The 27,096-nt window shown below is 34.0% G+C and overlaps 1 protein-coding gene across 1 annotated transcript in view; it reads left to right on the plus strand.

Annotated features, from left to right (window-relative positions):
* Positions 1-27,096, plus strand: part of LOC108734408 (multiple C2 and transmembrane domain-containing protein) — a 75,563-nt gene that overhangs the window by 19,868 nt on the left and 28,599 nt on the right. Inside the window, exons 2-7 of the mRNA XM_018465966.1 lie at positions 4,801-5,000; positions 6,084-6,234; positions 6,299-6,411; positions 19,225-19,342; positions 26,278-26,447; positions 26,516-26,680. Of these exons, the coding sequence (XP_018321468.1) occupies positions 4,801-5,000; positions 6,084-6,234; positions 6,299-6,411; positions 19,225-19,342; positions 26,278-26,447; positions 26,516-26,680 (917 nt within the window). The remainder of the gene's footprint in view (positions 1-4,800; positions 5,001-6,083; positions 6,235-6,298; positions 6,412-19,224; positions 19,343-26,277; positions 26,448-26,515; positions 26,681-27,096) is intronic.

Below are 27,096 nucleotides of genomic sequence, written 5' to 3' on the forward strand. Positions count from 1 at the left end.
ATTTACTTAAATATTAAAGCGATATTTACAATTTATCCCACTATCCCTTTGCTTCGTAAGCGAAAATAATAAAAATTACAATTTGGACCCGAATTTGTAAAATTAAAATCCCAGCAGAAATAAATTTACTAGGTATTTTAGTTGATATTACAAATTTAATTGTAATAATTAAGAAACTTGAAATAATTTTTAAAAGAACATATCAAAATTGAGATTATTACAAATTACCTAATAAATTCTACTATTTCTACGGCAAATTCAGTTATTTACAATTTTTGCATTGTCATAAAAATTTCGTTTTTTCCGTGTTGCCTTAGTGCAATCAAACTTTCTATTTGAATGAAAATAAAGACCCCGTAGGTCCAAAGATCCCTATCCTATGATTTTTTTCTAAAATTCAAACCTTTCATAACAAGCATGCATGAGTAATCTTTTTGTGCGAGCAGGCTTTAGCGTGTGTAGATTAATACTGCGCTAACATTTCAACTGCACAAGCATTTCAACTGTACAAGCCGCTTAATGATGGATTGAAATTGAGTCACGTAAGCTTGGACAACCAACGTTTGTGCAAGCAAAACGGAACGTAGTTACGTACCGACTCCCATTGAAAAAAAAAAAGCCCGGAAAAAGTTCTCCAAGAAAAAATATTCCCTCAGCAGCAAATCTCCTAAAAATTACAATAACCTTTATAAGATTAGTTGCATACTTGTATCACAATTAAGGTTGTATGCACCTGATTTGAATTCTTTTTTGGAAAGGCCTTTATTGTTTTTCGTACTGCCTAAGTAGTTATTCATTCCAAACAAGTAAAGGCGTCAGCTGTAATCTCCTTGAAGTATTGATACAATTAGCAATTTGTAAATGGAAATAATTTTCCGGGAATTTTCTTCCAATGGTGAATTTTTTCGAGGGCCATTTTTTCTTGGGACCCTTTTCCGTGAGAATTGTTTTCCTTTATTTCTTTGTCAGGTTTAAATAAGTATTTCATTGTGAAATAGTTATGCCAATCGCGTGCATATACCTTTAATTCACTAAGCAAAGTAATATGCAACAGGTTTTTCTTTCTATTAACCACGATTAGACCAAATATAGCATCTTTTCTTTATTGTTTTCGACTTGTGGACAAGGCAAAATACAGCCACGTTACGTAACCCTAAAATTAACAATAAGCACTAATTACCTATATTATACATTAAATAGCCTAGGTTTTTATGGGCATGATCCATACTACAATTAGGATTCGGGCTAATATGGTCGTGATCGAAATGATCGATATAGGTACATATGTCGAGACGCTTCATCCACTACTAAAATTCGAATTTTATGATTCTTTTGTACATCACCTCGCTTCTTTCACGGAGAAAATGAAAAAGGAAAATTGACCTAAATATTAAAACAATTTATCCCACTAACCCTTTACTTAAAATTTGTAGAAATAAAATTCCAGTAAAATTAAATTCACTAGGTATTTTAGTTGACATTACAAATTTAATTGTAATAATTAGGAAACTTGAAATAGTTTTTAAAGAAACATGTCAAAATTGAAATTATTACAAGTTACCTAATAAAGTCTACTATTTCTACGTCAAATTCAGTCCTTTACGGAGAAAATGAAAAAGGAAAATTACCATAATATTAAAGCGATATTTACAATTTATCTCACTAGCCCGTTGCTTCGTAGGTAAGCGAAAATAATAAAGCAGAAATGAATTTACTAGATATTTTAGTTGATATTACAAATTAAATTGTAACAATTAAGAAACTTGAAATAATTTTTAAAACAGCATGTCAAAATTGATATTATTACCTAACCTATCGAAAATTGTAATTTTTGCTTTGCCTTAAAAATTTGGTTTTCTCCATGTAAAGGTTGATATTAATTATAATTTCCTCTAGGTACTAGAATATTAGATATGCCTGTGTAAAGTAATCAAATATTTTCTTTAGTTAAATATTCTTTTACTTGACGAAATTGCGTATTATACACTTAAAACTACAATAAAAAAAATTGTAACCTCTGAAGAAGCCACAATAATATGGCAATAAAACAATATTGGTAAATTCTTTTAATAAAAATCGTGAAATTCCTTAAATACGTTTTAATTATATATAAGTCTTACAGAATTTCAGTACAAAATGAGTATTAAAGCTTTAGCAGAATTACTGAGAAATAGGGTAGGTACATAAGTTCGTGCTTGCGATTACAGTAAAAGTAAACCTCAATGTAACTGATTTGTAAACATCCTGACAAGATTAAACAAAAGTAAGACGATAAACTTCCTACTTAACCACCATTGCTAATATCTTGTATAAGCCGATTTCTTCAGGAAATTTTATTAATATTTGAACGTTCAACCCTATACATATAACTACAACCCTACTAATACCGCCACTATAATTCAAAGAAATGAAAGACGTTTTCCTCTAGTGTAACGTTATAAAAGAGTAACTTTTTGTTGGTTGGTTTCCAATACACCCTCGCAGGTAGCTTTCAAAAAGCTTGATAATGGGATCCAACACTATACCAAAAAAGATTTTTTCGAAAGATGCACACTTCTTTTCCATTACGAAATATAACATTCATGTATCCATCATATGTGTCTTTTCAAATTTCATTTCATATTCACACTCCACGAATTCTCTTTTCATGCCTGCACGTATTTCATATTTTAGTCTTGTTTTCGCACCACTAGCACTAATAGTGCGAAGCATGGTGTGCATATTAAGTAGTTTTCCTTGTAAACATGTTTCTATAAAATTTTCATGGAAAAATATTTCCTCTAATAACCGCTCCTTCTTAGCTGAATAAAGGCATATTGACTTGGGTTCTGAACCATAATATGTTTAAGCTTTTAGGCATTCCTGAGTGTCGTTCTTTTAATAATACTGTTCATTGTCCTTCATTTAAAAACAAGTAGGGGAGACCTAGACAAAACATGGTTCGGAGTAAAACATGATGAGACATTAGTGCTTATACGAGGTATGTTCAAAAAGTATCGCAAATTTGGAATTCCCCGCGGGTTAGTTATACCGACAAGTTCAGCCATGTTGAATGTTCAGTTAATTTTTGACTGCCACTTTGCTTGCACGTGTTTTAACTCGCCTAGTCCAAAAAATGGATCAAAAAATCTGTATAAAATTTTGTGTGAAAAACAAAATTAAGTGCGCGGACGCATTCCGAATGTTCACTGTGGCATAAGGTGAAGCTACCTTGGACCGAAGCAACGTTCATCGGTGGTACAAAATGTTCTCAAAGGACCGAGAAGATGTGAACGACGAGAGCCTGCCGGACACCCCATAACGTCAACAACAGACAAAAACATTGATGAAGTGAAGAAAATACTATTGGCCAATCGTCATATCACCGTTGGAGAAGTTGCTGAGGACCTAAACATATCGATTAGCTCTTGCTATTCGATTTTTACTAATGATTTGGGCATGAGACGGGTCGCCACGAAATTCGTACCAAAATTTCTTAATTTCGACCAAAAACTGTGCCGCATTAATATTGATAAGGAACTGTTGCTCCAGAGGGTAACTGGTGACGAATCATGGTTTTATGGTTATAACGTGGAAAGCAAAGCTCAATCGTCCCAATGGCAGCTGTCGCATGAACCAAGACCAAAGTTAGGTCGAATGTGAAAGTTTTGCTCGGTTTTCTTCGATTGTAGGGGCGTGGTGCATCATGAGTTCTTGACACAGGGTAGAACGGTCAATAAAGAATATTATGCAATGTAAGAACAAAGGCTTTCACGACCGGAATCCATAGTAGAATAAATATTCGGGCTATAGGGCCGTAGTCTAAGTGAACTATTCTGTCCAGACGTTTCGTCAATTACTGCGGCTGACATCCTCAGTGGTAGTGCTGCGTTGACAACTGGGTCGCAACCTAGTCGCTGTTGAGACTTCGAGATATAATCTACGTTCACGTTGTCAACGCAGCATTACCACTGAGGATGTCAGCCGCAGTAGCTGACGAAACGTCTGGACACAACAGTTCACTTAGACCACGGTCCTATAGCCCGAATCGTCATTCTACTAGTATTATACAAGTTATGAGCAATTTGCGCAAAGCAATCCGCCAGAAACACCCAGTTTTATGGAAGGACAAAAATTGACTTTTACACCATGATAACGCCTCTCTTAACACATCGTTGCTTATGCGCCAAAAACAACACACTACTAATGCCACACCGTTTTTCCCAGATCTGCCCCCCCCCTGTGAGTTTTTCTTGTTTCCGAAACTGAAGAGGCCCATAAAAGGACGACGCTACACTACGATTTAGGAAATAAAGACGGCATCGAAAGAGGCGCTGAACAAGATCTCAAAAAATGATTTTTTGAAGTGCTTCAGAGATTGGAAAAAACGTTGACACAAGTGTATAATATCTGGTGGGGATGATATTGAAGGGGACATATTCATTAATAAATAAGTAATTTTTGAAAAAAGACGAAATTCGTGACACTTTTTAAACAGACCTCGCATGTACCTAACTTAATTATGTATCCTTATCTTGTAAATTTCGTTAATTAACTCACATGTAATTGATTTCTAATTTGCATAGATTCATAGTAATCAATAAGAACTAGATAAGTCAAAAACCAAAAAAATACGGAAAGAATATAACATTAGTTTGGTGTTCTCTGTGTAAAAACCTCAACTGATCACAGTTATATTAGAAAATTTTCAACATTAAATAATAACATGATTCTTGTAGTGATTTCCAGTCATTCTTAATAAAAAATGAATCAATATTTTTACAAAAATCAGAGGATAATATTGTAATTTATCTCTTACAGAAAAGGCTCTGGAAACATGTGACCTTCCCGAAAAGCCCGTCTCTCCCTTAAGCTCTAGGCATTTCCTTTCTAAATCCGCATCAGAACTAAGCAGTCCAAGAGATGAACCACCAGATCTACGACCTCAATCCGCTGCTTCCAATAGAACTTCCGCTTTCTCGGTCTATCAACGAACGCATTCCTTCTTCTCGCAGTTAAAGGTAAGGATATGCAAACTAAATTTGAACTTCAGTTTGTCATCGACTGACAAAAGCAATCCCGATTTATTATCGTTATTACAATTAACTTGTCCCTTTACGCGTTAGTGGACGGTATGATATAGTAACATGATAACATAACAGAAATGTTTTTTTTTACTTCACTACATACGTATATATCGTTCTATTAATACTACTGCTTTTTACGATACATACTTACAGTTTATATGGCCATAATCAATCTTTAATACCATGGAAAACAGGAAAACAATTATTAGGCCACGGCCCTATAGCCCGAATCTTCATTCGACTATGCATTCCGGCCGTGAAAGCCTTTGTTCTTAAATTATTCTTTGGTTACTAAGTGTGTATAATTTTGCCTTCATTTTAGTTTTAATTTTCTGGTTTTTCCTTACTTGTTGCATGAAACATATAAATAAGTGTGAAAAACTTGTTACTAAATTTTTTTATTATGGCACGTTTGCAAGATTTCACTTAGCTAAAAGCAGCTCTTAAAAGTTAAAAATAAAAATTTAATTTTTGAATTAATTTTTATCTTTACAAATAACCTCAATTTAATGAGGAAAAATTGTTGCCACTGTCACGCCCTCGCCGGGAATCGAACCCGGCTCCTTGGCTTTATGCACTTTTACTCTACCACTAAGCTTCGAGGGGTATCAACTTGAGGTTATCTGTCGTGGTAAAACTTAATTCACTTTAATACACTGAAAACCCTATCAAATTCCTCTAAAATTGTTAATAATGATTATTCATTAGTTCGACAATTCTGTGACGTACGTAGTTAGACAAAATTGTTGGTGTAACTGCTATCATTTCTCGTAGCTTGGTGGTAAAGCAATGGTGCGTAAATCCAAGGATCCGGGTTCGATTCCCGGCGAGAGCGTTACAGCAGCATTAATTTTTCCTTTTTAATTTGAGGTTATCTCTAATAGTAAAAATTAATTCACTTTAATGTACTTAAAACCCTACAAATTCTCAAAATTTAATTTCGTAGTCTTTGAATCTCAAAAGTTAAATATATTACAACATTTAAAATGTAAAACCAATAAATACTATCATTTACAGAATAAGTGGTCTAGAAGTAGAAGTAAAGAAAGACGACAAAAGTCTCCGTCAAGACAGGACTCCGCTGGAACTGACTACACAGGCGACGGGAGTAGCGATCACAGTAGTCCCAATAAGCAAAGTCCAGGACATAGGCTGAGAGGACTACGAGGTAGCATACATATTATTTTTATTGGCGTTTCGTTTTTTACCATGTACTATTCTTAATTTATCAGATTCGCCACTTAGTCGTATAAACGATGCCGATACACCTCATAGTTCTGCAAGCGGTTCTCCGAGAGCCCGACCTCCTACTCCAGGACTAGTTACAGGACTCGATCTTCTACCGGTAAGTGCTGATTCAATTTGCATTTCAACATGAAAATAATAAATATTTACATTTTAACTTTATCGACGCTGAAATCTTTTGACGTGACAACGTCTTATAATTCGATGGAGCCGGCTGCACGCACGAAAAAACATGACTCATGCGGCGTTACCTCGCTCTGAGGCGTTCCATTTAAGGCTTGAAGTGCAAGCGAGAGCGCGGAACGAGCGACAAAGAGGCACAATCGGCCTCCGCGTTCGGCAGCGTTCGACATCTGTCTCTCTCCTACTTGAGTGAGCGATGCGTCCGCGTGGACAGCTGCTATACAATAATACATTTCCATTTACCTCCTTCTCTATATCCATACAAAATATCTATCAAACAAATAAAATTAAAATTTTCTTTTGAAAAATGAAACCATTCCATCAGTATTTTCTTATGACGTTGTCACGTTCAACTATCGTCAGTAAACCGACTTTACAGACAACCGACTTTTTTAATCAATAATTACCTTGGTTAATCAATTATATTGATTTTATTAATTGCAAATCTATTTAAATTACATAATTTATTTACTTATGCATACATAACTAGGATTTTTCCTAATAATGAGCAAAAAGCAAGATTGAAACTAATTTTGGGTTCGATCTTGATTCAAATAAATTGATAAAATTCTTGTGAAGATTATAATTAGATTTTACTCAAATATTTATTTGGTATTTTCCACTTGTAGAAATTACCAGAAAGTGGAAGTAAATTAGGTACCAACCCCAGGAATATTTGATAACGTCTCAAAAAATACGAAATTAAAAACAAAATTAGATTATTTCAATACCTTCTTACTTCTGTATCATAACTAATATTACAAATTCGAATTTTGAATTTGTTTGTTCGTTTATTACGATTTCACGACATAACTCATCCCAAGAGATAGAAAAATTAGTTTTATGCGGACGGCGATGATTTTTGACACGTTTATTACTATTTCACGCCGTAACTGTTCAACCGATCATCATAAAATTTTATACTTACGAGGTCTGTTCGCGAATTTTGTGTTTTTTCAAATATTTATTTATTCATGAGTATCTATTTTGTCCCCTTCAAAGTAAAATTTTTGGCGAATTTTTGAGCGCAAAATGCAGGTAACATTTCCTATTGCAGTGGTTCCTAACCTTTTTAATATTGTTACCCCTGTAACCTATTAGGAAAACTGATTTTACCCCGACCTTAAAATGTTATCAATACAAACAACACAAGTAAATGCAAATATCTTTAACAATCACAAATTACACATCAGTCTTACCTTTTTAAATACCTAAACAATAAATTAAGTAAACATAGTTAGTGTGATGGTTGGTATTATTTTGCATTTTTCAGTTTTTTTTTGTTAGCTTTAATTTTGCTTAAGGCGCATTCTAAGTCATATTCCACATTTAGTAGGATTCTGGTCTTTGTTTTCAGTGTAACCAAAGTTGAAAAACCACTCTCACATCTATAGGTGCTGGCAAAGGGTATTAGAATTTTTAAAGCTCTGCTAGCTAGAGCAGGATATTCGGCACCAGCTTTTCGTCAAAATGTGCTAAGATCATAATTTTGAAATTCTACTCTGCAAGTAGTATTCTGGCGTAGTCCAAGATATTCCACTTTGAGCCTCAGGTCTTCGTCTTTAATAGTATTATCATCCGCAGTAAATCGTCTTAATATCCAAGAACTGGACTGACGATTATCCATATCGGAAAATATTCACATTTAACAATTGTGCATACAGTTGTATAAACATCGACATATTTACAATTTTATATTTTTACTATCTAGCTACGTATTTTATCAGATTAGGTCTTAATTATTAGGTTCTTTGTTACCCCGCAGAATAATTGATTTACTTCCGCGGGGGTAATTACCCCCAGGTTCGGAATCACTGCCTTATTGACTGTTCTGCCCTGTAGCACAAACACCATGCTCCTGCAATCGAAGAAAACTGTAAGCAAAACCTCACACTCGACCTAACTTTACACGGGTTTTTTCGGTCCTGGCTCATGCGGCAGCTTCCATTGGCATGATTGAGCTTTGGCTTCTACATCATAACCATAAATCTATAATTCTTCACTAGTTATGACCCCCTGGAGCAGGCTCGTCGCGGACAGAGTCCAATAGCTCCTTAGCAATGTTAATGCGATGGTGTTTTTGGTTGAGAAATTGAGCAATTTTGGTACGAATTTCGCGGCGATCTGTCTCATACCCAAATCATTAATAAAAATCGAATGGCAGGAGCTAATCGATATGTTTAGGTCCTCAGCAACTTTTCTAACGGTAATTCGACGATTAGCCAATACTATTTTCTTCACTATATGAATGTTTTCATCTGTTATTGACGTGCTCGGGCATCCGACACGCTGTTCGTCGTTCACAACTTCTTGACCCTCTAAGAACATTCTGTACCAGCAATCAACGTTGTTTCGGTCCAAGGTAGCTTCACCATATGCCACAGTGAACATTCGGAATGCGTTCGCGCACATAATTTTGTTTTTCACCCTAAATTTGATACAAATTCTTTGATCCATTTTTTGGAACAGGCAAAAATCGAAGACTAGCCAAAACACTTGCGAGCAAAGCAGTTGTCGAAATTATCTGAACATTCAACATGGCCGAAGGAGAGACATGAATACCAACATACCTACACAAAAAAATCGAATATACGTAACCCTACGGAAATTCAAAATTCGCGATACTTTTTGAACAGGCCTCGTACATTGTCAGAGCTACAGAAAAGGGCATAGGGAACTTTCTATCCAGAAAAGAAGTACTATTCCCGAGGGATAGAAAAATTAGTTTTATGTAGATGTCAAAGATCTTTGACGAGTATTTATAACGTCAACGAAGGCGGGTAAAACCTACATAGTTACTCTTAAATGCAAAGCATAAAATGCATGTTTAATGATCAAGCAAAGTTCGAAACCGTGTAAAAGCGCGTCCTAGAGTACACAATGTACATTAAAATCACAAACTTACATGTACGAATTCATGTTTGTATGACAAGTTAAAAATAGTTTCAGTACTCGCTATTATGATCGGCGGTAAATACCAAGAATTAAAGCAATAATATCGTGATCCCGAAATTGTTATTGGATTCGGTTTATAAAAATGGTTTAAAGTTTAAAATTAGAAAGGAAAACAAACCACTTCCAGGTCCCCATGAAATAAGCAATTGCAGTTGCTTATTTCCAGGCAAGACTTGAAGAAGTATCACAGTTTTAGAAATCATTTGAAATGAGTAACGCGAACTATTTGATTTGGCATGTACAAGTAAGTTAAAACACAATAAATGTTACTAATCGTTCTTGTAACATAGTAGTAGAATTAAAATTAACTTGCAGTTTCAATATTTTTTTTGTTTAAAACAAATAAGCAAAGCCAACGACAAATAGGAAGAAAAACCACTCTAAAGTCGCGTTTAGACCAATACAACAAACTGATACGTAAAACATTTGCTAACGTTCTGGAACAAATGTTCGGCATAGCGCATGTCATATTAACCTCTGCAACATATTTTATTTGTCAGTGTTCCTCAACGTATTTTAATCACGTTGTGACTGCTTATTTAGAAGGTTTTCAAAAAATGAATGTTGAGTTACAGACAGCGTGCGAGGGATTTATTATTTTGTGCGACAAAAGGGTAAGGGTACCATTTTTCGGAATCTTAAAAAGACAGAAATCGTCGTTATTGGATGACAGCAATTTTGAAAAGTAGAGCTCGTTACAGGCCCTCTAATTAGATAAACAATAGACGCTTTAACTCTAATTACAGTGGCGTAGCGGGAATTAATACCACTCCGAGCGAAGCCTAAATTTGCCGCCCTTGCTATTTTTACAATTATGTAAGATCTTTCATTTAAATTGGTCGGAATTGCAGTGAAAAAGTGCCCTTGAGGAGAAAAGTAGCGTTTACTATTAGCATTAATTGAAAATGCATGAGCTTATTTACTAATAGCTTTCCTTACATACAAGGTCTATTCAAAAAGTATTGCGAATCTAGTGTTTTTTCAAAAATTATTTATTTATTCATTAGTATCTATTTTGTCCCCTTCGTAGTAACCCCAACCAGATATTTATACACTTGTGCCAACGTTTTTTTTTTGAATTCTCGAAACACTTCTAAAAACCATTTTTTGTGATCTACTTCAGATCCTCCTTTTTATCTCTTCAATCGCAGCTTAGCGTCGTCCTTTCATGGGCCTCTTCAGTTTCCGGAACTGTGTTGTTTTTGGTGAAAAATTCGCGCACAAGTAATGATGTGTGAGCAGGGGCGTTATAATTGTGCAAAAGCCAATTTTTGTTCTTCGACAAATTCGGGCGTTTCTGGCGGATTGCATTGCGCATAACTTTCAAATAATATTCCTTACTAACCGTTCTACCCTGTGGCAAAAACTCATGATGCATCACGCCTCTGCAATCGAAGAAAACTGTAAGCATAACCTTCATATTTGACCTAACTTGGCGCGCTTTTTTCGGTCTTGGCTTGTGCGGCAGCTTTCATTGGGATGATTGAGGTTTGGTTTCGACGTCATAACCATAAACCCACGATTCTCGTCACCAGTTATGAATTTCTGGAGCAAATTTGGGTCGTCGCGGAGGTTAAGCAACCAACGAAAATTTAAAATTCGCGATACTTTTTGAACAGACCTACTTAAATATTGAAATCGAAGACTTTCACTATTAGTACAACAGCAAATAAAAGTGTGATTAATTTACCCAATGCAAAATAATAAACAAATATTTCTTAAGAAATCTTTCCAGAATGGGGTTTCTTCTTTATGTACCCCCATGGGCTTCTTTATTATTCAACTAGAATTTGATCAATAATAATTGTAATTGCTTTTGTCGAATTACGAAAGATAACACAATTAAAGCTTATTATTAAGAATGATTTAAAACGTATCAGTTAAATTTTTATGAGGAAAACTATTTTTTTTACCTACCGTAACTCAAAGCGGGCGCATCGGTTGTGATAAGTTAATTAAGTACCCTAAAATGTAGTCGAAAAGCTGATTATTAAAAGAGTCGATAGTAAAAAGACAATCGAATATCATCGTCAAGTCCTACGAAAATAATAATACAAAAATTATATCTGATGGCGTAGACGATAAGAACATGAAAAGATTCTATTAGTATAATAATAAAAGTATGTATGTACTTGTAATTACTTTACAGGCGCTCGAAATAGTGGAGTAAACGAAGATTTTCACTTCGGAAAAATTTGTAACCAGGTAGACTTTGGTGAACAACATTCTTCGCATATGAATGCTAGAATAACGGAGTGAAAAGTCTACCGGAAAAAAGTGTCCACGTCCTATTTTTATTTAACAATTTAAGATGCGAATAACTTTTTAAGTTTTATTGCTACGTGAAACTGATAGTGTCATTCGAATGAACGGGAAATTTTATGAAAGAAACATATATGATATGTATTTTGGGTATTAAATTGGAGTGAGTAGGTACAAATTTATTAACTGAAGTCAAATGTCACTGCATCGATCGGCTACTGACGCTGAAATACAGGTTTGTGAGAGCGCGCGTTGTACGTAAATGGCTATAACTTTTGATTGCAAAAAGCAAATGATTTGAAACCAATTGGAGATGAAAGAAACTTTAACTATTACATATATAGTTTGAAAGCCGACCATTACATGGATTAACGATTATTTAAAAAAAATCATTGCAAAATAAATAATTTATTAAAAATAAAAAATAATATTTGGATAGCATATTTAAAGAGAACATCTAAAATATGTATTTAGGCAAAAAAATTAAAAAATAATTATATTTTAGGAAATTCAGACCTTTAGACTTTTTACTTTATTTTTCCGAAAACAAACGTATTCCGCTGTTGACACCAAATTTTAATCGTTATCAAAGCTTAATATCGTGATATCGGCACTTCATTAGTTATCAGTTTGAAGGTGAAGAGGTGTGGGTACTAAAGCCCCAATGATTTATTTTAATTTTTTGCGAACAAGTTGAACTTTACGTTTTAGAAGAAAAAAATTGAAAATTTAACACTGTTAAAAACGTAATAAGTTAAAAAAAACATTTATTTTTATTAAAATACATAAAGGTGTTAGTTAAGGTACTATTCTTAAAAAATATTTCTTAGTTGTATTTTTATTTTTCTCGAATGCAATAACAATTAAGGAGAAGAAACGCAAAAATCGGTAAAAACACGTTTTTTGGAAAACTGCGAGAGTTTTGAATAATGAATTAAGTTTACGTCAACTAATAATTTTATTAAGAATTACACATGCATACATGGTGACTAGTGTGGCGTTTTTAAAGTGATAAACAAAAATGTGAAATTTATGTTAATATTTTGTTTTTTTTTTAAAAGTCCTAAAGAATTGGAAACTACCAAATTCGAACCGAAATTAAGTTACAAATTATTCCGAAACAATGCTTCTTTTTTGACTACATTTACTCTGCTGAAAATCGTTAACGGCTCTTGATTAAAATGCCGGAAAATTATTCAGGGCATAATGACATTTACTAATTCAAAGCAGCGCACCATTTAATCGTTTCCACATTGTAGCTACGAAGTCGTGATAATTCATAGTGTGATTTAAAGCGCTGCAATCTCGTGTACACGATAAATCAATGCATTATAAAATTAATACGTTTCACACCATCAAGATACGGTAAAATACTACAAAAAAGTCACATCTCTATTACAACCAAGAAGTTGCCTTTAAATTGCATAAGAATTACTAAATTGAAAGTGAGCGGTCATTTTGAAAGGGTTAATTCTGTTTGTGCAACTGGACATGTATTCAACGCGAAAAATCTCTTCTCTGCCATAATGAATTATGCAACTGCGATTTCTAGATGAAAGAAGATTGTAGAAATACTGTTCACGAAGCACAAACATTTTCCGAAATCTGCAGATAAGGAAAATAGTTTATCGAACATAGAAATTACATATTTTTTAATCTGAATTTTTTGATTTTATGTCGCATGAGCGAAAATGCATAATTTGGTGAACGTAGAAAATAAGAATTTTTAAATTCGTTTTCTGAAAATATCATCTGCATTTCTGAAAACTGCCCTAAGGTAATCGAACTCTCAAAATATTTTGAAAAAAATCATAGCACCCCTCAAAACTTTAATTTAAATTTATTGGATTTACATTACTTTATTATTTATTAGAAAAGATGGCCGAATGTATTTGCACGAATTTTCCTATACCACGTCATATTTTTCAAAATATGATGCCATATGCTAATGCATGTAATAGAATTTGAATATTCTTTTGCTCAGTTATCAATTTGCCAGTTCAAAATAAGGTCGTCAGTCCTAAGACTGGTTGCACACGCACCTCCACTCCCTCCATTCCTGAGTTAATCTTCGCATTCCCTAAAACTAGCAGTAATCTAATTTAGTTCTACCTCTACCCCTCCTAACACCCGTTTCTGCTTCTACTATGTCTCAGGGTTTAGTCAAAGATGCCTGAGAAAGTGTCCCACCAACCTATCTCGCCTATTTCTTATTGACATAGAATCCTCTGTTCTCCTACTCTTTCTAATACCTCTTCATTTCTAACCTTCTTCTCTGATAACACAGCATTTCGAACGCTTCTAAACTTTTATTTTCCGCTGCGCCCACCGTCCATGTTTCGCACCCATACAGCGCTGCGCTCCAAACATACACCTTTAACAAGCTTTCTCGAATTTCTAAATTAACTGTTCGCGAGCATAGAAGTGACTTCTTTTTATTGAAGGCGACTCGACCCTACGCAATCCTATGCTTTATATCACTACTAATCCTTTCGTCCTGACTTATCTAACTTCCTAGATACTTAAAATCAGTCACTTCTTTTAATCTTTCGTCTCCTTTATATTAGCTCTTTCCCTACTTTTTCTTTCCTTGCATACCAGTATTTTTGTTTTACTTTTATTTATTTTCATACAATATTGTTTTGTCAAATCCTCCTTGCTAGATTCTCATACTGCTATATCATCTGCAAATCTAAACATACTGATCTTTTGACCCTAAATATCTATCCCTACATTTGTAGGCCAGTAGTGTATATAAAATCACAAAAGTTGAAAATTTGACGATATACAAGCGGAATTCCAACAAATTTTTGCATCAATTCAGAAGGTTTGATGAGTGTTCGATCCACTACTACACTTCTAAAAATAAACGACAGTCTGAACAACAGGTGCCAGGAACCAGGTGAACCAACCCAAAAGAAAGCAAAACAATTTTTCCGGTGAATAGGATAATGGCAACAGTTTTCTAGAATATAAAAGGAATTACCTTAATTATTGTTAACCTCAAATAGAATAAAACTAATAACGGCGAGCACTACAAAAACATATGTACTACAACGTTTGAGTCTCTGTCCAGATACAATTAATTAAACTAAAGTTCCATTTTTAAAAATAAAGCAGTTACTTTCAAGTAGAAGGAACAAGTAAAAGTATTTTGCTGCAATTCGTATTCATATTCTGTATCTTTTGCTTGCAAGATAATGCTTCAGATAAATAAAGTAAAAGGTACAAAATTAGACGCTACCCATTTTTATAAACTAATTAAAACTTGCATTGTGCAATCAACGTGTGTGTGTTTCGTAACAGCTGTTTACTTTATGTGTTTAATACATTCCTGATTTACTTGTACAGTATTGAAAGTTAACAAAATTGAAATGGTTCGCACAATAACGCAGAAATATTTTCATTGTCTGCAGAGGTGAGGTCAATAATCAAATTCTTTACTAAATTTCGTAAACTTAATGTGCACGCATTACTTAACCACGATGATTTACAACACGCATTAGGCCATGCTCTTCTATGCTCGCGAACGGTTAATTTAGAAATTCGAAAAAGGTTGTTAAAGGTGTATGTTTGGAGCACGGCGTTGTATGGGTGCGAAACATGGACAGTGGGAGCGGCGGAAAAGAAAAGGTTAGAAGCGTTCGAAATGTGGTGTTACAGGCGGATGATGAGGATATCGTGGGTAGAAAAGGTTAGAAATGAAGAGGTATTGGAAAGAATAGGAGAACAGAGGACTCTATGGAAGTCAATAAAAAATAGGCGAGATAGGTTGGTGGGACACCTTCTCAGGCATGAAGGTCTGGTCAGAGACATATTAGAGGCAGGAACAGGAGTTAGGAGGGGTAGAGGTAGACCTAGATTAGATTACTCTTCGCAGATAGTTAGGGATGTGGGCTGTTCTAGTTTTAGGGAAATGCGAAGTTTAGCTCAGGATAGGAAAGAGTGGAGGTACGTGTCCAACCAGTCGAAAGACTGATGACCTTATGATGATGATGATTAGGCCATCATGTTGTTGTACAATGTGGAAAAGCGCTTAGTGAACATGAACCTTGAGTAAAAATGAAAAACATAGCCTATCTAAACATAACCTGGCCTAACTTAAAAGAATATGTTATTTTATAGCGAAAAAATGACACAAGGATAATCGAACCCGAACAGGTCAGTTTCAAGGGGAGTGTGTTGACCTTTACATCATCAAGTGAATTGGTTAATATCCAAATTTCTGATGTATTAATCAATGTCATTATATGATGCCATTAACAATTTCCCAGCCCTTCAATCAAGTGTCGTTGACAGTTTCCTAATCAATAGTCGCGTTGTCAATTGTAACTATTCGAACCAAAATAGCTAAAATTAACTTGCAGTCAAAATATCGATAGTTTCCTTTTTCAACTGACTTCCACAAAGAAATAGAATTCTCAATTCGACTGTAAGGGTAGAAAAATAGGGAATAATTTCCGGTTGTTAATTTTTAGTTTAGTTTTGTATCTAATACGTTACGTAGAGGCAGCCTTGAAGTCGGTTTTTATGTGGAATGTGACAGAAATAAGTTCCTAGCTTTAGAGAGTGTAAACTGAATGTAATAAACAGTCTTACGGTAACTTCAGCAGCGTGGTTTTTTAAGAAAATTGCAATAATTTACAATCTAAAGCCGGTCCTGTGCGTGACTTGGCAACATAAATATCCAAGATAGCGTAGTGCATTAAAGATTAAAAGCTACATGGACGGAGAAGTAAACATTACTGATTATCGAACGTCAAAGATAAACAAACAACTTAAACAATTTAATACTACTATGAAGAGACAAAATAAATTAAATAAAGACATTACAGGCAGCTCTATTCAAATGTAAGAACACAAAAGAAAAAAAATAAAGAAAGAATGTATATTACGTTAGTCGGTAAATGTTCATCATCTTGATAATTCTAACTTTATTAAGCTAAATTTATTTCGCACCAATAAGTATTGATTACTATGATAATTCAAAATTACGCCCCGCGTAAGGCAAATTTATCTATAAACAACAACCTAAGATGGAAAAAATAGGCTGTGCAATACCATTCTTTAGGAACCACCGACACAAATCGACTCGGGCTGAAAATCAGTTGCAAGACAAGAAAGACTTGTGCTCGCTGCAGGTAATAAGGATGCAGCAACTGTTTCTTTAAAAATTGCCATACTTAGAGGAGTCAACATTCTCTGCTGTTCCGCATGTACTATTTTAGGGGATTGTCTTCTTAGATATTGAGGATATCGTTCCTACAGCAGAGATATGATTCAAACACGTAAATACGTATCATGTCACATTATTGTAACAATAACTGTTCTACGGTGACTGACCGACACAGTAATAATTGAGGTTGAATTGCTGAATTAACTTATTGAATTACACAAGGTTTAAACATCAAAAGAATAAACACCTACTAGAAGTTGGCTTAGAAATAGAGGAACGCGGAAGGAAATTCTAGCTCTACGGGTAACAATAGAAAAAACGATAGAAAAAGGAAACAGTGCGTATATAGGATTTGTAGATTTAGATTTAGAACAGTGTTAAATGGGACAGGCTGATAAATATACTTAAAAATATAGGGATGAGTTCCAAAGATATAAGAGTGATACTTAGTTTGTATAAAGAGCAACAGGCAGTTATAGAACTAGGTGTGCAACGTAGAGAAGTAAATATTAGGAAGGAAGTCACACTGTCACCGCTACTTTTTAATCTGTACATCGAAGATGCTATCAACATCATTAAAGACAGTACAACTGTAGGGTTAAATATACAGGGGCAAAAGATTAGTATTCTTAGATAGCAGTATTAGCATCGAGCAAGTAGGAGTTAGAGATAGCTTTAAATAAAATGGAAACGGTATTGACAGAAAAGTACTGTGTGAAAATAAATAAAAGCAAAACAAAAATACTGGTATGCAAGGGAAAGATAGCTAAGGATCGTGTCGCATTCAATAAAAAGTCACGTCTATGCTGGTGAACGGTTAATTAATAAATTCGAAAATGGTTGTTAAAGGTGTATGTTTGGAACGCGGCGCTGTACGGGCGCAAAACATGGACAGTGGGCGCGGCGGAAAAGAAAACGTTAGAAGCGTTCGAAATGTGGTATTAGAGGCGAATGATAAGAATACCGCGGATAAGAAATAGGGGAGATAGGTTAGTAGGAGACCTTCTCAGGCATGAAGGCCTAGTCAGAGACATATTAAATACAGAAACGGGAGTTAGGAGGGGTAGAGGTAAACCTAGATTAGATTACTGTTCACAAATAGTTAAGGATGTGGGTTGTTCTAGTTTTAGGGAAATGCGAAAATTAGCTCAGGATAGAAAAGAGTAGAGGTTCAACCAGTCTTAAGACTGACTACATTATGATGATGAGAAGTTGGCAGTTAGCGCCCTGAATCACAATTAATCTAATCTAACAAATAAATAATATATGAGAAAAATACAAAATAAATACTACACTGGTACTGGTAATTACCAGCTGATTAAATGCAGCGTTGCGGGCCGTATATCTCTACCAGGACCGGCAGTGAAATTACTTTTCAACTATGTTTTTCTTAAAAACCATGAACATTTAGATATCAAACATTTACTTAATTTTCATGTTTTGTGTTCTATCACATCATGCAATCTCGGCACTTATTTCTGTTACAATCTGTATAAGAGTATGTTTATATGATTTTAATTTACCAATAGATTGCTCCGTGAAATTACTTTTACGTACCTTTATCATCTTACCAACACCTATCTATTTCATTTTAATATTATTATAACAAGAATAGTTCCAGAATTTAAAAATTGAACTCTTAAAGGATCACTTTGTTGAAGGTCTGTCTGTCTGTCAAAACCATCTCTCTCAGAAGTAATTAGATATAGCTATCGAGTTACAAGATTGAAATTAATAACATCAAATACAAAATATCTGGCCCTACATAGATACCTATGCAATACTTGTTTTCTGATCCAGAAATCAAAACCTGTGTATTATTCATTAATTTGAAACCTTGGACATTGACAGACATTCTAATTTTATTTTAATTTTAATGTGACGGATTTAATTTTTTCCCATAAAGTGTTTACTTAGCAAAATATGTAATTAATTCTATACATATTCAATCTGTTCCACCACTACTGTCTACCAGTATTGATATTAATATAATTGATAGAGATAATTGATACTTTATTTATTTATTATTATTTCTGTAACTTTTCAATACTTCACTTTAACGTTAGAAATAAAGCAGTATTTATTGTTTGTTCGACTAGTTTCGTCTTTATTAGGACATTTTCAAGAATCAAATTCAAGATTTCAAAAATCAAATCTTGTCTCAGAAATAATAAAAAATCAAGTATTGATATTATTGATAACCTTTACTGTTCTATGGAATAAAGCATGAGTATTAACAATAACTGTGTAATAGACAAAAAATAGAGATTATACACATAACATATAAACCTGTCCACTTTAATTACCTAAAGTAAATTAACTTTACGAATGTTGAAGTTGTCTTCCCCCGATGAAGTTAAGAGAAGAAGGGAGCAAACGCTAAGGCAACATTCCTTCTTTCAGTTGCGAGTTCATTTAAGAAGAGGTCAAGGTTTAATAGCTATGGATAAAACAGGTAAGAATTATTTAAATCTTGTACATTTCTTTTAATGCACATTACATATTTTAAAATTTACTCCAAGATTCGTCTTTTTATAAGATCTTGTAGAAAAAGGAACCTTTAACCAATGTATGTCTTTCCATTTTCTTTTGATGGCATTGATTCTGGGAAATTATTTTTTAATTAATAATATTTTGTCGGATAATTCCGCCTCCGAAAAACTAAAACATCAGACGTCCTTAACCATTTGCGAAAAGTAACCTAGAACGTCCCCAACTAACCCTTTGTGTCTCAAAAAGTGTGCTATCATCCTATCTCATCATCCTCCTATGACGCTACATATCAAACACTTCTAACCTTTTTTCCGCCACGCCCATCGTTACGTTTCGCACCCGCACCGAACCGTGCTTAAAAAATGTACTTTTAGAAATCTTCGAATTTCTAAATTAACCGTTCGCTAACACAGAAGTGATTTCTCTTTATTAAAAGCGACCCCCTTTGTCTCTACCTCTTTTTCCATCTGAGGCACGGAAATAGAGCGTGCAATTGATTCCGGGCGTCAATGTAACGTGCCGCGCTGAATAAATTATTTTTTTCCGTTAGTAATAATAATTTCTCCATTACGTTTTTGATAGAAAATTTGATGTAAAACCCTATGGTTATATTAAATACTCGCTACGAGGTGGAGACAATTGTTTAAAACCGATTTAAACATTTTAATTATCATATTAGTTTAATTTGTTAATAATGTTTATTAAAACATTTTTTTTATTAAAATTCGTTCTTTTTATCTTTAAAATGAAAAACAAAACGAAGTTTCTAGCTTAAAGTAGAACTGGAGTTATGAATTTTTGAAAATGAGACTTCAAGCCAAAAATCACCAAATTCTCAAATTTTCGTTCACTTCTATTTCCCAAAATATTAAAAAACAAAAATTCCTACAACGCGTATCTCTTTTTTTTTTCGGTATAGAAGACGTAGGTAAATAAAATTTCAACCAAATCAAAAATGTGTCGATCAGATTGGAATTAAATTTGCAAAAGAACGTTCCATATTCTTATTTCATGCTCTGCTGAAAATACAGCTTCTATTTTATATAAAGTCACTTCAAGTTTAGTGTTATGTAGGTGTTATTTTGTACTGAAATCAATAAACGAACAGAAAAAAGGATAAGGTACTGCACTTCTCCAAATTACCCCTACATCGGAGATTGTTTCGCAATTTAATTCTCTGTTCCTTATGTCCCGGAATTGAAAGAGTTTATCCCAAGAATTTAAAAAGATTTATTGTGAACCTTAAATACAAGTACTGTTACTAAAGTAATTTTTAGCTCACAACAAAGTTTTATTTGTAATTTTTACACTCTTTACAATTAGTGTCCGACCGAAACTGATTTTTACGACCGAAACCGAAACCGAATTTCGGCAACGGTCTTAGTTTCGGCCGAAACCGAAACCGAAACCGAAACTTCCTTATAAGGATCATGTTTTGAGAGAAAAAAAAGAAAACGTTATTATAATCAGTTAGTTTTATTTTTTTATCGTTAAATCACATAGCTCTGCAGTCTTTGACATTTTCACTTATTGATAATCAAATCAAAATCAACATAACAACCCCTCATTTAAGGAAATACTTTAATTGCGTCTTAAAAATACTTAAAATAGGTGAGATGTTTATTTGAGTAAGTATAGTAGACTAGACTCATTTTTCTTTTGAAGATGCGAAATGTCTACTAATCTACTTCGCTTGGATGGAATTTAACGCGCCGAACATGACCGAACAGAGCGCGAGAACTCCCGAACGCAGTTTCGGTTTCGGTCGTAGTTTCGGCAGGTTTGCCGCCGAAACCAAAACTAAACCGAAACTCGTTTTTTTGCCGAAACTTGACCGAAACCGAAACCGAACTTTCGGTCGGACACTATTTACAATACTATTAAGAAAGGACAATTCTCAAGAAATAACGACTTGATTTTCTTGCTGATCTTCACTAAAAAGAAGTAATCTAGGTGCTGCACTGCAATTTTCGTGGCTATTTTACATTCAGAATGTCTGACTTTGGTAGGATATTTAAAGATTTAGAGAATAATAGGTCATAACTGGTAGAGAATGAGAAAATTCAACTTTAATTTTTGAAAGAAAATGATATTACTCAGGGTTCATAAAATACGTCACTCAACATTTCACCTTTTTGGACTCCTCCATCCCCCCATTCGTCATGTTTTTTGCAGCTTATAGCAAATATTATGTCACAACATAGACCCTCCCTTATAAACGATTCGTTGCAATTAATAAATTATCTTCAAAATTGAAAACAAAAGAAAAATAGATTTTCAAGTTAGGAAAAAATGAAATTGAATTTATGGACTGCGATTTCTTAGAGTATTTTCCCTTGTAACATCTCAGTGTGCTAAGCGGAGCACTTATCGAATCTTCAGTAATACATTTCTTTTTACTTCTTCAATCTGATCTAATGGTTACCAAAAAATTAAAAATTATCAGTTTAATTTATGTTATTAATCAATTAAGTAGTTCATCGATTCTACTGGGTAGATTTACATTTTGTAATTGGTGGTTGTTCGATAATTGTGCTATTAAAAAGGTTGAAGTAACAATTTTAAGAGATACGTAAACACAAACAAAATAAAAACACCAGTTTCACGAACCATGTAGACATAGTAGATAATCGATAATGTGAACATAGCATAACGGAAGCCCCGCATAATGTAAACCGTTTACTAATTGTACTAGAACACCGTTTACCGTGAACAAAGCAAACCCGCGTTTATAAAAACGAATGACCATTGGACTCAAAAATCAACCTTTCACCTATTTCAGTTTAATTTTAATATTTTTTTCATTCAACCTATTTTATTTTATTGTACATATTGGAAATTTCCAAAATTTGAAATGCATACAGAGTAGTCAAAGATCTTTTGAATGTTCTTTTGCAAACAATAATAGGCTGTTTTGGTCCCAATGGTCAGGTCCAGCCAAGGTCTTCGACGGCAACCACCTTGTTAACTTTATTATCGATGCTGTTCAATTGTATGCAGGTTACAAGAATTTCACAGCTAGAAGCAGAGTCATACCTTATTGGGTTTTTCCCCTTATTGACTTCTAGCGCGTATTTTTTTGTTGCATGCCGGGTATTGGTAGTGGCATCAGAACAATTTTTGATTTTGTCACTTAATTTAGAGTTAGTTACGTTTTGTCCTTCTTCTTGTTAACATGCGTTTTTAATTCACATTTTCTTCGTTATGCCTGTAGTTGTAATCCGTTATTTCCTGGTTAATAATTCATTTGTAAATAAAGCCAGTATATATAGTGTTTTACATCGAGTTTCATTGGCAAGATTTCGTGATTTCACGGCAAACATCACCATTGCTGTTGCGCCAATGCTGTAAATCCCCGATTAATTTGGTAGTTCCATAATCACATCAACTGAAGAGATGTTACGTATATTTAATGTGGATAGGTACAAAGTTCGTTAGTAGTGGTTGTCCTATTTGTTAACCTAACCTAACCCGATACAGAACAAAATGATTATGAGAAAAGCCATTATGCAAACAATTAAAAATCGTCAGAAACAAACAAAAATGTCTAATTTCATTAGCAGAAAATGATATTTCACTAATGTTTTACGTAGTTGTAGCTCCCTTCTGATAAATGTCAATTACTACATTTACAAACGTGAACAAATCAGTAATGTGAACAACTGTCGTTCTTTGCGGTTCACACTGTCGAGTATCAGTACATAATGTTATCAGGATGACCAGAGAAAAGAGATAACGAATTTTAGCATAAATTCCTATTCAGTTGGGCACTTCTAATTATCCTATTATGAAATACGATGACATAAATTTTGTTTTTGTACTCCCAAAATTAATCAAAATATTACAATAATCTATCTAGCAATGACCTGTAGCAATAAAATTTATTACCCTATTAAACTATCGATAATTTTTGGGAAACTAATTTTGGCGCAGAGATACGTCTTCTTCTACTAAAATAATCACCGTTGAATAATGAAAACCGAACGTCGAACGAAGGCTTATGTAGTTCAATTTATTATGAAATCAGTTTCAACCCTTCATCTGAAAATTGGTTTCTCCTTGGAAGACTTCATTAGATAAAAGAGTAATCGATAAAACTTTCCTACAAAAAGATGCACAAAAACTTACGAGTCATTTCTTAAAGCCGTGCTTTTATAACAGCGCCGCTATCTTTTTATAGCATGCTCCTAGCGGTTGGAGCATATATATATATATAGAGTGCTAATGCCTATCCTAATAACGTAGTAGCATAGTAGTACACGTTCGTATAATAGATAGCGCTATTCGAAATATCAACCAATGAATGTGCATCAAGCGCATCAAATTTTCAAATAACAGATGAGAATCGAATATTTATTGCATATAACCAAATTCAAAATATCAGTTTAATAAAAAAAGGTCCTTTATCAAATTTCAAAAATATCCTAATACCCTCTTTAAATACCGATAAATTAATTATTTTACAAAACAGGGAACTTTCACCAACCGAGATTTCGAATAGTGCTCCCTATCAAACGGACGTGTACTAAGGGTACATCAGCACTCCATGTACATATGTATGTAGGCTCTAAGTCCTAGCACAGCGAGCAATCAATGTACCGGTAAGGCAAAAAGTTGAGCGAATGTAGAAATTACACATTTCTTTGTCAACATGTTTTCTTTTAATGTCAAACCCGCCAACATATAAATTCATCAATGCGTCTTTATTTCTCGTGGACCCCTATTTAAATTTTATCCACCCCCAACTTTTGTTTTCGTAAATAGGACCCTTATTCTAGCCGACCCCGAACGCAGATAAATTCGAAAACTTCAGGAGAAACGTTAACGTTTAATTTAGATATTATTCTCGTAGTAAACGATTAAAACTTTACAAATTAAATTTATTTTATCTGCAATTCATCTAACCACCCCTTCCCTGGTCAACTATCTATATTGCGCAACTAGACGTTTGTTGACTTTAACGGACAACTTCTTTCAACTAATTCATCATCATAAGGCCGTCAGTCCTAAGACTGATTGGACACACACCTCCACTCTTTCCTATCCTGAGCTAATCTTAGCATTTCTCCAAAACTAGAACAACCCACATCCTTAACTACTAATCTAGGTCTACCTCTACTCCTCTTAACTCTTGTTTCTGCCTCTAATATGTCTCTGACTAGACCTTTATTCGCTATGTGCAAAAGTGACTGTGGCGCTGTCTGTGGCCAATTTTCAAACTTCTCAGTGAGAAAAATACGTTTAAGCTAAATTGAATACATTTAAAATAAAATAGTTTTGTTGGAAAAATATCATAATATTTAAACTAGTCAAGGAGGAGTGGTTATATAATAATAATAATAATGAATAAAATTATTCGAACTAGGTTTTTTGAAGATAACTTATTCTATTAAATTTAATCCTCAAACAATTCTGAAAGATAAAGCTTTGGCCGTTCTTCATGTCATGAGAATTGAAGAATTAGATGGTTGTGACCATTTTGATTAGGTGCAGTGTTATCAGGCAAACTTCAGTTACTTTATCACCTTATAAAGTAGAATTAAAGGCAAGTTAATTCTAATTAAATGTAAATAAGGTTATGATAATATAAGATTAGAAAATTATTCGTCAATCTAATTTCTAATTAGTCTAACATTCATACGAAAATTTATTCATTTTATCAATGTCTAATTTTTTATAGCTCAATAGAGAACTATGTATATTTAAAAATTATATTTGTTTTATTATATTTCCGGATATTATAGTATATACTGTTATATATTGTTTACTTCTTTAATAATATATATTCACAAAATAACGAAATTCTTATACATACTGTTGCCTTCGGACTGCACCTAACGAATTTAGTCGCCTCGGTAATTTGTGTGGAAACAGTGAATTTGCGATTGGAAAACAATAAAATTCGAAACTTGAATTACGCGTTGTATTTGAACAATGAATTACAGAACACGAAAAAAGTGCTTTCTGACATGGTGGCATAGTTTGCAGGATAAAACTTAATAAATTGTATTAAATAATTATTTTTTTTGAGCGTGTATAATGTCTTAAGTAATTGGATTTATTCACTGTAAAGTTTCTAAAACCGACAGTTCAGGCGCTGGCGTCAACGTGCACATAGCGAATACCTGACAATAGGTGTCCTACCAACCTATTTCTTATTGACTTCAGTAGAGTTCTCTGTTCTCCTATTCTTTCTGATACCTCTTCATTTCTAACCTTCTCTATCCACGCTATTCTCATCATTTGCCCGTAACACCACATTTCGAACGCTTGTAACCTTTTCTTTTCCGTCACGCCCACTGTCCATATTTCGCACCCGTACAGTGCCGCTCTCCAAATATACACCTTTAACAATCTATTACGAATTTCTAAATCAACTGTTCGAGAGTATAATTTCTTTTTATTGAAAGCGACTCGACCCTGCGCTATCCTCCGCTTTATATCCCTACTACTCCTTCCGCATTGACTTATCTGACTTCCTAGATACCTAAAATCGGCCACCTCTTCTACATTTATATTCGCTCCTTCCCTACTTTTTCTTCCGTTGCATACCAGTATTTTTGATTTACTTTTATTTATTTTCATACAATACTGTCTTGTCAATACCGCTCTTCCATTTTATTTAAAGCTATCTCTAAGTCCTCCTTGCTAGATGCTAATACTGCTATATCATCTGCAAATCTAAGTATACTTATCTTTTGCCCACTTATATCTATCCCTACATTTGTACTGCCTTTAATGATGTTGATCGCATCTTGCATGTATAGGTTAAAAAGTAGCGGTGAAAGTGTGCATCCCTGTCTGGCTCCCTTCCTAATTTTACTTCTTTACGTTGCAGCTCCAGCTCTATAACTGTCTGTTGATTGTACAACGAATTATCTGTTATTTCAATTTCAGGAACGAGTGACCCATACGTTAAATTTAAATTAGGTGGTAGATTAGTTTACAAATCGAAGACTGTTTACCGGGATCTGAACCCATTGTGGGATGAAACGTTTACGATCCCCGTTGAAGATCCTTTTGTCCCGCTCCAAATAAAGGTTTTCGATTATGACTGGGGGTTGCAGGTACATTTACATGCATTTTTTACAAAATCTAAAAGAAACGTATTACACGGTCCTTTATGACGTTTTAGGACGATTTTATGGGATCAGCAACAGTAGAATTTACACAATTAGATATAGGAAAAACAGCCGACCTTAGCCTTCCCCTTCAAGATCCATCCCGTCCAACAACTAATTTAGGAGAAATATATGTTAGTTTTACTCTTTATCCAAAAACACAAGAGGACAAAGAACAGGTACGAACATTTTCCTTTCCATGCAGAAGCTATCTAAAGCGAAAGTTGCACCTCGAAATTTTTATTTTTTCAAATCGGCGTTTTAATTACACAGGTCTGCGAAATTTTTTTTTGGAAAGTTTTTTTCTTAAATTGTTAATATTTGCCGTAATTGTCTTAAAAGTAATGAAAAACGATATTCATATGGTACATACCACGTCACATTAACCCATAAATGCTCAGTGAACACATTTCCATTTAAACCCTTGTCACGTAATGAGTGCGACGAAAAAATATTCGATAACCAGTGTTTCTATGTTTTTAACGATGCTCTTTTCGATGGTGTTGGTTAAAAATACCTCCGACAATATTAAAGCATGGAAAAATCGAAAATAAACAAAAAAAACGTAATTTTTGAATTGACTTAATTATGTTAT

Source organism: Agrilus planipennis, unplaced genomic scaffold (genome assembly GCF_000699045.2).
Source record: "Agrilus planipennis isolate EAB-ADULT unplaced genomic scaffold, Apla_2.0 scaffold96, whole genome shotgun sequence".
Lineage (NCBI taxonomy): Eukaryota > Metazoa > Arthropoda > Insecta > Coleoptera > Buprestidae > Agrilus > Agrilus planipennis.